Source organism: Homarus americanus, unplaced genomic scaffold, assembly GCF_018991925.1.
Source record: "Homarus americanus isolate GMGI-L3 unplaced genomic scaffold, GMGI_Hamer_2.0 scaffold59495, whole genome shotgun sequence".
NCBI classification, from domain to species: Eukaryota; Metazoa; Arthropoda; class Malacostraca; order Decapoda; family Nephropidae; genus Homarus; species Homarus americanus.
In genome coordinates this window covers 3,894,192-3,909,012 of record NW_024732415.1, presented here as the reverse complement: position 1 = coordinate 3,909,012, position 14,821 = coordinate 3,894,192, and the positions used below count along the sequence as shown (strand labels likewise).

At 37.6% G+C, this 14,821-nt stretch overlaps 1 protein-coding gene and 1 non-coding gene across 4 annotated transcripts; one reads left to right on the top strand and one right to left on the bottom strand.

Annotated features, from left to right (window-relative positions):
• Positions 1–266: 266 nt before the first annotated feature.
• On the bottom strand, positions 267–8,986 carry LOC121868613. 3 transcript variants are annotated; one of them, XM_042369424.1, is made up of 2 exons: positions 8,724–8,986; positions 267–1,690 (listed from the first exon to the last, which is right to left on the bottom strand). In XM_042369424.1, the coding sequence occupies exon 2, from the start codon at positions 818–820 to the stop codon at positions 404–406; it is 417 nt and encodes a 138-aa protein (XP_042225358.1). In that variant the 5' UTR covers positions 821–1,690; positions 8,724–8,986; the 3' UTR covers positions 267–403. The 3 variants fall into 3 exon arrangements, with proteins under 3 accessions (XP_042225358.1, XP_042225357.1, XP_042225359.1); XM_042369423.1 differs by lacking the exon at positions 8,724–8,986 and adding an exon at positions 8,278–8,388; XM_042369425.1 differs by lacking the exon at positions 8,724–8,986 and adding an exon at positions 7,784–7,911.
• A 5,287-nt stretch (positions 8,987–14,273) lies between these two features.
• On the top strand, positions 14,274–14,345 carry Trnae-uuc. The gene has a single exon. It is a non-coding gene; the product is annotated as a tRNA-Glu (tRNA).
• The last annotated feature ends 476 nt before the right edge of the window (positions 14,346–14,821 follow it).

Sequence of the window (14,821 nt, the reverse complement as noted above, 5' to 3'; positions counted from 1 at the left end):
TCAAAGCTATGTGAACATCACCTACAAAACACACAACTTAGGGGTACTTGAAAATTATAGTACAGTCATCCCTTGGTTATCACGCCTAATTGGGGTCAAACCGAGTGCGTGATAACGAAAAAATGCGATAACGAAAGTACAGAAACTATGGGATCTATTCTAATTGGTTCCAGGCACCCAAGACCCAACCCCAATTTTCCCATTTTACGACCATTTAGACCCACTAAAGACATAGATAATGTTATGGTAAGTATCAAAAACACACACAGGCATGGCTAGGTTTATTACAAAGTGATGAAAAGGGAACAATAAAGAAGAATACATTTGTTACTGTGTATGTTACTGTACTTACAGACTTGAGCTGGTCTTGAGGGAAGGGATTCCGAGGCTAGAGGGTAGAGAGTTAGTGGTCCCCACCCGGCACTAATTCTTCGAGTAACTCCTCATCCTCTTGAAAACCCTCAAAGTCAGCTTGAGGTAGTACAGGTGGCTGAGGTGGTTGTTGTTGTTGACGAAAGAAGTCCCTAAATTGTCTCTGCCGCAATGCGTTGTGGTGATGGTTTAGCTGGTCAACATAAGGCTGGAGTGCTCTGCCTATGATACCAGACACACTTTCACTGTCGCCAGTCGGGGGAGGGTGCTGTTCGATGAGGTGTTTCAACCGTTCACTCAACTCAATAATTTCCCTGACTTTTGACATGGGTTGTGCGGCGGGTTGTTCTTCTGGGCTGTCTTCTATGTTCCGTCTGTCTTCCTCCATAATATCCTCAGCTGTAGGCATAACAGGTTCCAACATAGCCCGTATGTCTTCCTCTGTCATCTCGTCGAACCCTCGTCCTGCCACACGCCTTGCCTCTTCTGCCGCCAACTCAACCTCTGCCTGGACAGACTGCGGTTCCCTCTTATTTGGGTATCAACTGGGAGAGACTTTTGTCACAACTGGTATAACCACGCTGTACTGTACAGTACAGTACTTGCCTATAGTGACTGGCATTATACTGTAATTGAAAAAATCTGAGAATACTGTATAACCTTCACTGTAGTTTTGGGGCATGCACTTATTAATCAATACAGTACTGTACATGACAAAGAAGTGTTATCAAAGTACAGCACCTGCAATGTACTCCTTTTACTTAACAAAATCCAGCTCTAGATACTACTGTGTATGTTATTCCCATTACCTAAATTTGAATTTACTTATGAATCAGTGAATGGAAACTCCTTACACATGTAATGTGATCTGCACACTCCAGTGACTGAAAACAAACCATCACTGAACTATTCCTCATTTTAGCAGATACTGTACAGTACAAACAAAAAATGGCAAAACCCAGTGGTTCTGTTCTTGTTGAAACTGGATATAATTTAATGATGGTATGTAGAGGCAATGGCCTACTTGCTGTTTCATAAGAAAATTTAATGTACATATACAGTAATGGTCATAAAAGGTCCTTCTTGACATGGATCCAACAAAGAAAGAGGAATACTGTACAGTAATCTAGTAGTTACTGAGCATATTTTGTTGTCCTTAGTTAATTAATAAACATACGCCCCATAAGTACAGTTTAACCAGTTTTTCTTCTCAGGTTTCTTTACATTATAATGACTATGACTTGGCCTTACACAATGGACAAAGGGAACTACTGTAAGGTGGTGAAGCTGTGGCAAGACTGCACCAAGTCGTTGTTGCCTGAAATTAAACAGGCAATGTTAGAATATGTATTTCAATACAGTAAACGTACAGATCTGGAAATGTGTTCCTAAACTAACTGTGATAGCCCGTGTTTCCAAACGGCACCGCTGCAGTAGTAGTATACTATTTATGAATGAATGGGTACTGGTCGTGTAACGACAGACATGATTGGTGGATAGGTTTGCTAGAAGTCATGTAAGTAGCTTTTTGGAGACACGGGTTACCACAGGGGGTGTAGAACTCATTTCTGTAGCTGTACAATCACCCAAATAAATGATGTCACTTTTTCCAGAAACTTTATTAAGCAAGTCTGGCAAATGCCAGATGCATTATATTTTAGAGGGGGGAATGCAGTTTTGTGAAATCCCGTAGTAACAGAAATTAATTACTACGGTATATGCTAAAACAAGTTTTCATAAGAACAATTCATGCACAGGAAGTTAATATTTTAATATATATTTTGAAACAATATACTTGTAATATGATATACATCGTACTGTACCAAATTGTCACTCAAGGACATTCAGGAATAATTTACGTATTTAAAAAAAATGAAAAGGCATACAGTACAGTACATTAATTGTGTTAAGCTGAAATGAGTACAGTATGTTATTAAATACAAAATATGACCTGAAATAATATTTATACCCATTGCATTTATGTTATTTCTTTACTAAATATGTAAACAAATAATTTCCATATTCACCTCAGCAATGGATGATGACATAAGGTGGAAAAACATTCATAAAACAAAACTTTCAGTTTTACTTAGACTATATGATTAATCAAACATTCATTATACTGTGTTTCCCCTTATACTATATTTATAAGAAATTCAATTGCCATTGGTGCTGTGAAGGTATTGTACGTTTAGCACCAAGGAATAAAATATAAAACAATAAAGATTTCCGTTTAATGCCTATTCATTGCTAAAGAAAAAGGTAAAATTTGGCTAAATTGGGAAGTCCTATAAATGTGTATTCAATTTATATTTATTCAAGTGGCACAAACGCCTTTCATATTGTTTTAAAAGTAGAACAAATTCTAAACAAGGAAATGAGCCAAGTCACAAAATATTCCACACTAAAAGTACAGTAAGTGTTATCAGCTTGTGTTGTACCATTTTGAGTTGGCTGTCCTTTTTTTCTGCCTGCATCTTCTTTGTCTTTCAAGCTCTTTTCCTTTAACTATCCATTTTGAAGCCTTTTTCGTGCAAAACTATGAGAAGGCTTTCAACAGCATACCCTATGAAAAGCTGAGAATCAAACTAGAAAGGCACAGGATTCGGAAAGTGTCCTAGCATGGATCGGAGGCTTTCTTCATGACCGCAAGCAGTGTGTGGTGCTTAATGACATAAAACCGTCATGTGTACCTGTGACAAGTGGAGCACAACAGGGTAGTGTACTGGGCCCATTGTTGTTTATTTGTTTCACAAATGACATGAAAGAAGCAATACACTCCTCCATACAAATGTTTGCAGACATTGCCAAATTATTCAGGAAAACTAAGAACCAAATGGAAGAGCTACAGAAAAACCTCTGGCAGCTTCAGGAGTGGTCGAAGAAATGGCTGTTATGATTCAATGTCACGAACTGTAAGAGGATGCACCTAAGTCATACCAACAGTCAGGAGACATATCACATGTCCCAACGGGATGAAGAAACAGCAACAACAGAAACAGAATGTGAAAAGAACCTAGGCATGGAAAATGGCTTTAAAACACTGATGTTGACTAATAATTTTCTTTATAAAATGAAAATATTCAAACAGAAAATCAGGCATGACTTTGAAATTTTATCTTCAAGAAGTCCAGGCCTTTTTTAGGTTAGATCTATAAAGACAATAAAGTTCATTGAAATTGGAACTTAAAAAAAGTGTTCTTTGATCCAGGGCTAGATCCAGACCTCAAATTTGACTGAACAATCTTTAATTTTTTGTAGTTGCAGCTAGATCAGATTTAAAAAATTTATAAATATGGAATTTTTACACCTCATTCCGCGATGCCATATTTTAAATCAATAATTAAGTTCAGGGTAATATTTTCTTCGAGAAATATATGTTTAGCCAGATATTTCAGCCTATATATTGTCATAAAACAAAATTAAATAAGACTGTATATACCTGTACCTATAGTTTTATTACTTTAAACAATATTGTTTACACAATACAATAACTCTGTACAGTTATACAGGTATATACAAACAGACACTTACACATACAAACACATATCAATAAGCATTAAATGTACAACATCTCAAAAAAGTATCTGCCAGGATGGGTCCGATGACTTTCAAAATGCTACATGCAACTTGTGATGTAGTATACTGATCCTACTACAGATGGTAACCGAACATTATATTAACCCTTAAGCCCCGGGTTAGGGTGCCACTGGCAGTACCCCATACCATTTTTAACCTTTTTAAAAGATAAAACAATAAAAAATAAGTAAGAAAAACTATATATTGACCCTCTAGAAACTTCCCTGGCAATGCAGAGGGAGTTAAAGGGACAGTGTTGTTCTGACAGCTGAGCTAGTGGTCACCTATGCACTTACCAGCTATTTTTAGCTTGCCTTTGTGTCCGAGATGGCCAATTATGCATATATTTACTGATAATAATACTTATTTCCTATAAATAATTCATTTAGATTATTTTATTTGTATTATTTTTTTATAAAAAGTGCTTGGCAACACTCACGCAGTCAGGCGCCAGTCTGCCTGGCTGTCTTTGTGTTTGGTAGAGCAAGTAATGCATAAAATAATACATTTATAACATAATCATGGCATAATTTTACAGTAATACTACACTATAATACAACTAGTACACTACTTTTAGCAATATTACTTCAATACAACATGAGAAAATGGACAAACAATGGAAATGAAACAAACAAAAGTAGGTAATTATGTTCAGGAAACTTCCTTGTGGCCGAGCGTGTGGCATGGCAGGCAAATAGTCACACTGGAACCTGATAAACCGTGCTGGATATTTAAACAGTGGCGGGAATAGGCGAACGTTCTGGAACGTCACCCAGGGCTTAAGGGTTAATTACACCGACAAAATAAACATTGCATTACTTATGTTAAAATATATACCAAAGTAAACACGTACTTGTTTACAGTGAGGCAAGTGGTCACATCCCATGGCGACATGTGCATTATACATATTCGTAAACATCTCCATAATTCAAAATTTTACCAAATACATGTATGGTATTACGAAAGATGTAATATACAATCATAATGCAGTATTTTCAAGGATCTCTCATATTTCAAAATTTCAACCAAATATTACAAAATTTCTAACATATATTTTGTAACAGCAAAACATTACAATTACGAGTGATTTCGAATTAGGGGATTACAAATTATGGTGGTTTTACTGTATTCCATCCCTGAGGACAGTTTGTCAACCTGCCACTTAAGTACGGAATGAGACGGCTACAGTCAGAAACTGGTGGGCCATGCAGGTCAACACTGACAATAAGATTGCGTTACCAACAGGTCAATTATTTGAGCATTGCATATGATACTTTTGCATCAGTCAGAATTTTTGAGCGATGTACGTGCATCGGTTGCATCAGCCTGGATCCAGCCCTGTGACCCCTCGAGGATCAAGGGTGTCGTGGATTCAAGGTTGATCATAGGGGAGGTGCAGCTCTAAAAAGGTTAAGAGCCACTGCTCTACCTCCTCTTCAATACAAGCCCAAACACCATTTATGAACAGATAAGGCTTCAAAAGCCAGCAGAGTTCCTCAGACAAAAGTAACATTGAGAGATGAGAACCCAGTTAACAAATTTCTTCTGTGACTGGTCCATCACCAAGATGTGCCCAAATGATGTTCCGATGGCATTCTCAACAAGGTTGTCTTTCAACATGTTAGAGATCCATTTTACTAAGAAATATTATTCAGGCATACAGTGCAGTACCGTGACAACTCTTACCAAATTGTTGACTTGGATATGGTGGAAACAGACTCTGGGCAGCCTGATCTCTGGACTTAATACCATTAGACTTCTTTGAGTGGGACTTTATCAAAGTCTGAAGTTTACAAAACAGCAAACTGTATTGTAATGTCAGTTACTAAAACAACTCCGGAGATGATTCAGAATGTGTTCTGAAAAGACATTGATGGTACTCACATCAAACCTTAGATTTAAATTCAAAAGATTTCCAACAATAAGAACCGAAAGAAATAAATGCATACATTATTACTGATGAAAAAAATACATCAGTTACCGGTAGCCCTTTGTTAAAAAACTGTAAGTACAATAAGTACTGTACATTATATTTCACAAGACATTGACTTGAATAATATACATTACAATACAGTATTTCATCCATACCCTTAACTGGAAATTCACCACAATCATTTCAAAACATTGCCAAATACTGAAGGGACAACCATTATGTTTGAGTCTCACAAAATTAAGGTACAGTACTGTATTATACAGTGTGAACATAATTATGCAATTGGATTCATTCAAATTCCTCTTCTTAGAAGTACCTGACATTTTAATGCCTATTGATTGTTCAAAGTGGGCAGGGCTTTGATGTACAGGGAAATTGTGGAGTAAAAACATGCAAAATACTGTCAAAATGAAACCTAACCAAACCTCCTAACCAGAGAAACCAGGACCTGACCTATCTAGCTAGCCAAGGGGGTGGATACCACCTGGTGTGTAAAAAAAATTACCTTAATTAACACATGTTGGAAGATCGGCCTTTCGTCTTTTCGCACAATGCCAAACATTCTTATTTTGTCGGTACCGACAGTCTGAACTGTGGGCCTTAAAAAAGACTGTCTCCAATGCATTTACCATCAAATATTGAGCAAAATGAGAGCAAAATTGTCCACTAAACTAGCAAGTCAAGATCCAAATAATTACCCAATTTTTTTAATTCACACTCGAAAACTGGTATTTCAGGCATAAAATTAGTGCAATCACTCCAAGCATACTATTGTGGCTGGTGTGCACTGTGTCATCCCACTAGAATGCTTCCCACTTTGACAATCAGTTGTTTTACTCTACTTAATGTAACGTAACATATACTAACCTAACCTGGTCATTTAACTAAGATGGTAAAAATCGCATAAAACAATCAATGTAATCAGCATGCATGCAGTCCCCTACGTCCCCAGTCATCATGGTGCCCATATCTAAACTATTGCAAAGATAAAATTCCCATGTTGTCCAAAATAAAAAATTTACCCTGATTTGTTTAAAGGTTTCGATTATGATTCAATTTAGCGTCCCCGCTAGTTTCTAGAGAAAGAGTTAATATTTTGCCATTTGGGCTTTAGATATCTGTTATGTTCCTTTCAATGCTTTTGGATAGTTATTATTTTGGAGGTACTGTAATGTCTAAAGTAGAATTATTTACCGTAAATACTACTCCAAAACAATCTGCTAAGTCGCTCCATGTCAACTGTTAGTTTACAACTGACCCGCTTAGTCCAAGTGTACTCTCACATCTGCTAAAAACGTAAAATTAGTCAATTACACCATGACGCTTCAACAAAGTTGCTTTCATCGGTACCAAATATCAAAATAGGTACTTTCTGTTTAATATGGTGGGGGTGGGGGGCAGGGAGCAGAGCTCCCAGGCTAAAAGTTAGGTAAGGTTAGGTAGGTTTCTTTGGTTGTTTCGTTCTGTCATGACATTTTGTCATAAATGAGGATTTTACACAAAAAAGGGAGTCAGATCAAAACAAAGCACACCAAAATACACCTTAACAATAATTTCCCATAAAAAAACGAAGGGGATATTAAAACGAATCCTTATAAAGTTTCCTCCAATTGCAGCAAAAGTCTGCAGGTGTCTATTATGGCATAATTCGTTTTAGCACACCCTCGAATTTTTTCACAAGATGTTTGATTTCTGATGTATTTTGATATGTTGTGTTCAAATCTGACCTTCGTTTCCATGGGAAATGCGTCGTTTCTGAAAAAAAAAGACGGAAAAAAGGATGAAAGACATACTTGATCAAAAACAGCTATTTTCCATCAAAAACCAAGGTGAGTTCTGAACAAAAAATACATCAGAAACCAAACATCTAGATCCCTTACTTTCAATAAATTAACCTACCTTAACTTAACCTAACCCCTGCGGGGGGCCTTAAGCCCTTAACCCCACCGGGAAGGGAGAGGAGGCAGACAGTGTGACACGCATCACGGCTCCAGATAGTTTGTGGTGGAACAAGGTTTATTGATCTAATTTCTTAAGCGTTCCTCACGTGTACGATTTTTGTGAAAGAAACACATTTCCAAGAGGCTTTAAGGGTTGAGGAAAGCATGTATGAGGTAGAAATTTTCTAAAAATAAGTGCTTCTATGCAATTTTAAGATGTGCTAAACCAAATAATAATCTGGTAAAATTTTAGTTTCAGTCATCCCTATAATCTAACCTAGCCTAACCTAACGTCCTAACCTAGCAACATAACCCAGGAACTGTCTCTAACCGAACCGGGGGTTTGGGGTTAACATCGCACCCCCTCCCCCCAACTTCTACTGATTCCAATAGTTAAATTCCCAAGATTCCTCGGATGACCGAAACTTAAACAATACTTCTATTAATACATACCAGTTCGGAGATTACTATAGATACTGAATAACCGACTACAGGGTACTAGTGTTTGGAGTTTGACTAGTGCGGGAGGTCGGTTAAATCTCTGTTTCAGTATATACATTTTCTATTACAGTATATGAAAATTAGTTGTAGAATTGGTTCAGTTTGGAGGTGTGGTGAAACGACAAATAAAACGAAAAATTGAGAATAGAATAATTTAACATATATTTAACATAACAGTGTACTGTCTGGGCATAATATATTTCTAGGGGGGAGAACTGTCAGTTCATTGAAAATGTCCAAAGGAGGGCCACCAGACTGGTGCAAGCAGTTCGGCACCTCAGCTACCCAGAGAGATTAAAGCGCCTGCAATTGCCTAGCTTATACTTTAGATGGGCAAGGGAGACCTAATTGAGGTGTATAAACATCTGAAAGGGCACTGATCACTCGAGTGTTCTTACCTGGTGCTGGCGGGCGCCCGACCCACAAGGGGTCACAGCTCAAGGTTGAAGAATCCGCAAGTCAAGAAAATTGTGAGGGCAAACTTTTTCGGGGTGAGAGTTGTGAACTCATGGAACAACCTGCCAGAGAGTGTTGTAACGGTAACAAGTGTGAGCTGTTTCCAGACCAGACTTGACCAGCACTGGAGTAGGTTCAGTCTACCTTCCTTGTTCAGGAGCCAGTGCATGCCCAGTACTTGGCAAAGACTAGTCTTTGAGTACTTGGCAATAGTGCCAGACATGACCGATCGCCCAAGCGGCAAACGAGCCTAACTGGCGAAGAGGATAAAAGTAAAAATGAAAGTGCATATTCCCTGGGGATAACTGTATATTGTCTGGGTATAAGAAAACTGTCTTGTTAAGGACTTAATGTATTATTGTTCAGACCTCAGCTTCATGTTTTCCAGATTTAATTGAATATTGTCCAGATTAAACCGTGTATTGGCTAGCCCAGTGGTTCTCAGCCTTGTTTGCCCCATGCACACCTTTCACCATATGTCAGAATGTCATTCCCCCCTCCTTTCCAAGATTGTCTGCCTCAAAAAGTGCATTCCAAATAATATGCATATAATACTGAAAATCCTTTATTTTTTCCATATTAGTACATATACATTTAAAATTTTATATGGATTATTTTTATAGTGGAGTTTTACAAATTAAATGCCACTTGAAAATGTTGATGGATTTATAAAACTTGAATAAAAGTAAAATAGTTTTGTTTTTTTTATATAATGAATTACTTAACAGACCAAACTGAAGCATAATGCAATAAACAAAAAGTTCAATAGAATACCAGGATATTGTAAATTTGTAATTAATTTTATTCAGATGAAGATTACAGTCAATGAGAAACCTGTGATTGTTTTTTCTTCGCCAATTCTGGGATACGCGGAGGAGTGCTTGAAAGGGCACAACGCAGGTCATTTTCTGCCTCTAATCTACTACGTTGCTTTGTTTTAATTTGCAACAGAGTTGAAAAGCCTGACTCACAAAGATATGTCGACACAAACGGAAGCAATGCACGGATAGCTCTTTCTGCCACTTTTGGGTAGGAATCGCACATCAAGGCCAAAATTCTGTGATTGATTTCTCATCAAACATATCACTTGCTCCCGAATCAGTTTCCCTCCCCCCTGAAAACCTGAATTCCCCCCTGGTTGAGAACCCCTGGGCTAGCCATACCAATATATCGCACAGGCCTAAATTATATGTTTGATTTAGCTCTTGTTTACCGTACCAATGTGAACTCAGGCGGTGCACATATTTCATAATAATGAAGGCGTCGAGGGAACAGGTGGTATCCTTCCTATCACCATCTCAGAAACCTGGGGTCTGGTTCTCCAAGATAAATGTAAAGATGATAAAAAACTAACGGCCGTATAGTGGATAGATAGTACAGCAAACAATATTAGAGACAGAACGAAACCTTGGTGTCTACATTTCGGCACCTTAGCTACCCAGAGAGATTAGAGCACTTGCACCCAAGGATTAGGGAGAGTCCTTGCCTGCAACTGCCTAGCTTATACTACAGACGGGCTAAGGGTGACCTAAATAAGGTGTATATAAATTTTAAAGTTTTAAATAAAAGAAAGAAAAAAATTGAGGTGCATAAACATCTCAAAGAGCACTCCTCAGTCGAGTGTCCTACCTGGAGCTGGAGGACCTCCGCCCCACAAGGGGTCAAAGACTCACAGCTCAAAGTTGAAGCAGCAAGCCCAGAGAACTGTGAGGGCGAACTTATCGGAGTGAGAGTTTGATCTCTTGGAACAACCTGCCAGAGAACGTTGTGACGGCACTGAGTGTGAGCTGTTTCACTTCTTTAGGTTATGTTCCCCCTTCTAAATCCATTTTGATCTTGAGACACAGTAAGCCGGTATGTATTCTCGTGTTTTTTCTATTAGAGGTTATTCTTAATAAGTCTTTATAAGGATGACGTATTAGGATCGGGTATCAAGCTGAATGCACCCATTCACTCCTGAATAAAAAAAAACATTGATTATTTGAAGGAAACAGAATTACATATTTTAGTCAAACATAATATCAACCCTGATCCTTTGATTTAGAAATTCTGCTGGAAGTTGATCAACCCCACAAACCTAATTATTTTCAAGTTTATTGCTCATACCTTCCTCAATTTCTGATTCCAAAACTGCATGGTAGCTTGATCTTTATGTTTATTTCTGTTTTTATCTCCACTTTGTAATTATCATTGTGGTTCCTTACATACTCTGCCCATATTTCTTTTACTTTCTATGCTTCAAACAGAACCTCCTATATTTTTATTTTTAAAGTGCCACACCATTCAAGTCATTTTGTCTTATTAATTAATTTTGTATCTCTACATTTCCCTGGAGTTATGTTTACTGAAGTATGTTAGCAAACAAATGAATATTTTGTAGTTTACAGTACAGATTCCGGAAATATTACCCATTAAATGATTTTTTTATCCAAGGAAAAATAAAATTCACAGTTACACTGAACATTTTTATATTTTATGTTTATACGGGCCTGCCGACATAATTTAGAATTAATAATTTATTTTTTTATTTTTTTATTGCTGCTGATAATCATTCTTACTTTGGATTTTGTTAAAATGGCGAAAGCAGATACGAATCCACATACCTGACGCCACGCGCTCGGGCCAGTAGTTTGTGAGCTTCGTGGAGTGACGCGTGTAAAGTACTTCGGTCGTTTACAAGTTATCCTAGTGCGCCCAAGTAGCACTGCGGTAATAGTGCTACCCGCTCCCATATAACAGTCAAGGCCATATGTACAGCATGTTCGCGGCCACGTTTTGAGTTGAACAATCGGGAGGAAAAACAGTTTAAAAATGGTGTCATAAAAGTGTCGGTAGGTGATACGCTAATAGGCGACATAGTTTCTGAAATTATTGCGTCAGCACCGTCAGAACGTGTCCAAGTGGTAGGTGGTTACACAAGCAGGCCTTCAAGCACTGCAGCCCGTTAAAATGAAACATTATTTGCCGTGTTCGGTTGCATGGGAAAAGTTTGCCATCAAATATTTGATAATTAGAGTAATGGATGAAGCTAGGACCCCGAATGAAGAGAAAATATCTGTTCAATGTTACGATACGAATGGCCCGCTGATTGATTCTCTGCAAGAAAAAGTGCAACACAGTGATCAAGATGAATCAGGAACTACTGTATGTCATCTCGATTTCCAAGTAGAGTTGAGGACCTTAAGAATAACAACCTTTCAGACAAGGCACAATAGAACAGATCTCATTGAAAAACCCACAAACGTGAAACGGATGGAAAAGTTGAACCCGAGCCATTTCTTTGTGGAATCCAGGAAAAAAAGTCACAAAAAAAGGCACGGAAAAACCTAACCTAACCTACGTGCAATGCCATCATATATATACAGTATATATATTGTGTTGTCAATGTGGACAAGTCATGTGAATTTTTTCCTGTGACTTTATTTCCGTTCACCTTCTTTGTGATGTCACGCACCACCAACATCATAGGACACAACTACAAGCTCGCCAAGTTATCAAACAGAACGAATATAAGGAAATAATGTACTTTTTCACACAAAGAGTGGTAGACCTATGGAACTGTCGGGTCACCTGAAGAATCGTCGCCCCAGAATGTCCACCTGAAGAATTGTCACCCCGGGATATCCCACCTGAAGAATTGTCACCCCGGGATATCCCACCTGAAGAATTGTCACCCCGGGATATCCCACCTGAAGAATTGTCACCCCAGCCCGACGATTCTTCAGGTAATCCGAATCAAGAACAATATTGGACTTCAAATTAGCCCTTGACAAAATATCAAGAACAATGGAGGGATTCTAAACAGCTTCCTTCCCTCTGCATCATGGCTACCTCTAAGTAAATAAGGTAGGGTAAAAAAAAAAAGTAAATTACTATGTATGGGTAAATTTATTAAGGAATTTTCGGTTAATATTTAAAGTTACCAATACCTATTTATATATTGAGTCTTATATAGGGAGAAAGAAAGAAACTAAAAAATAATTTAATCTCTAGCGTTTCCGTCGGAAATTTATATTTTTCGAGTATTTTAACCTATGAAATTACCCACAATATTAGTTGTTCAAAGTGGATAGGGCTTTGACGTAGAGGGGAAAATGTTGGGTAGCCTTTGAAAACCTTACCTAACGTTTCCTAACTTGTGAAAATGTTAAGAATCACTTTCGAGTTTATGGTTCCCTTCTCATCTGAGCACCGAAAACACCAACGTATACTAGAAACCGAAAACTACATCACTTACTAAACACCGAAAACATGAATAAGGTTTTGGTTGTAGGATTTTTAAAGGCTGAGAAGCGTTAGGTCAGGTTTTTAAAAGTTTGTTTATTTTTTTTACCCCACATTTTCACTCTACTTCAAAGCTCTGCCCACTTTGAACAAGTAATGTTGATGGCAAATTTATCGGTTAAAATACTCGAAAAATATAAATTTCTGACGGAAATGCTATATAATACATTTATTTTACGATCTTTTCTCTTTCTTCCTGTACAAGACTCAATAATTATGAAAGTAGGTGTTATTTGGCAACTATATATATATATATATATATATATATATATATATATATATATATATATATATATATATATATATATATATATATATATATATATATATCTTGATAAAATCACACGGGAAAATGGAAACAACGGAGCACCTTTTGTTCATTTGAGGGACAACAAGCATTGCATTGACTGGGATAATGACTCCTCAATATTACCTTGTAATTCAATTGATAGTAGGAACATCATAGAATCTAGTCTTATTAAACATACCGAAGCATTCAACATGAATTTGAGTAATGGCATGTACAAACTGGACAATTTTGCAATTAAGAAGATTTGTAACCAGGTGAGAAGGTTGGGTCACCTTACCCTCTGACCTGACTACCGACCGTTGCCGTGCTATTTAAAGATTAGTAGGGTCATTACCTAATACCTGACCATTGCGGACCTGGTCTCACCCTCCTCTGTATATATACAGTACACCTTGTTTTGTACTCCTCTCTAGTCTGTACTCACCCCTGAAGATGTGAATTACACGAAAGCGCTTGGGAACTTCGTGTTTTCTTCTTTCCTTGTGGTTATCAGCATATACCTAGATCACGCGCACCTACAGTGATTTTCTTGCATATATATATATATATATATATATATATATATATATATATATATATATATATATATATATATATATATATATATATATATATATATATATATATATATATATATATATATATGTATATATATATAGCTACGTTTTTTTACGATCCATTTTTTTTACCGCCCCCACGTCCCGTGGGGCGGTGACCTTTGCCCGGCTGAGGTAATCTCCATTAAAAAGAATAAACCTCCTTTTTTGTTGTTGTTATGATATTACTGCGCTTAAACAACTAAGGTTTTTAAGCACGTAACAAGATTAGTAATGCAGTACAGTAGTACAGCAACATTAATAATTGTGATATATAGAACTCTGTGTTAATTGTTATGAGATCCCATGTGGTCTAGTGGCTAGGATACCTGGCTTTCACCCAGGAGGCCCGGGTTCGATTCCCGGCATGGGAAGATATTTTATTTGCCACCAGTGGTGTAATGGTCAGCCTGCTCACCTCGCAAGTGAGCGGACCAGGGTTCGATCCCCTGGCAGGGTGGAATTATGGGCAAGTTTCTTTACTATATTTGCTTCTGTCTACCCAGCAGTAATTGGGAACCTGGATGTTAAACAATTTGCGGATCGTATTCCAGGGTAATGATTAGCCAGTGCAGTTGGCGAGTTGTCCGGTCTTCTCAGAGTATTCCTTGACACTAGGTCATGCAACTTGTTAACTTAGGGTGTGGTTGTTGTGTTGGTGACAGCTTCTACACCTTAAACAAATTCACGCCGAGGCGGCCCTTGGGGCAACCATTATTCATTATTAGTTATGATGATATCCAGCGGTTTTGGTGTTTGTTCATCTTTGTTGTGTCTCAGAGTTTCTACAAAAAGAGTTGCAGGGTTAAGGTTATTCGGTGTACATTCATGTGCCAGTTGATGTCGCTAT

What these genes read in the sequence shown, in the direction of transcription:
- LOC121868613 (XM_042369424.1), bottom strand. Translation starts at nt 820, where the DNA reads ATGACAGAGGAAGACATACGGGCTATGTTGGAACCTGTTATGCCTACA.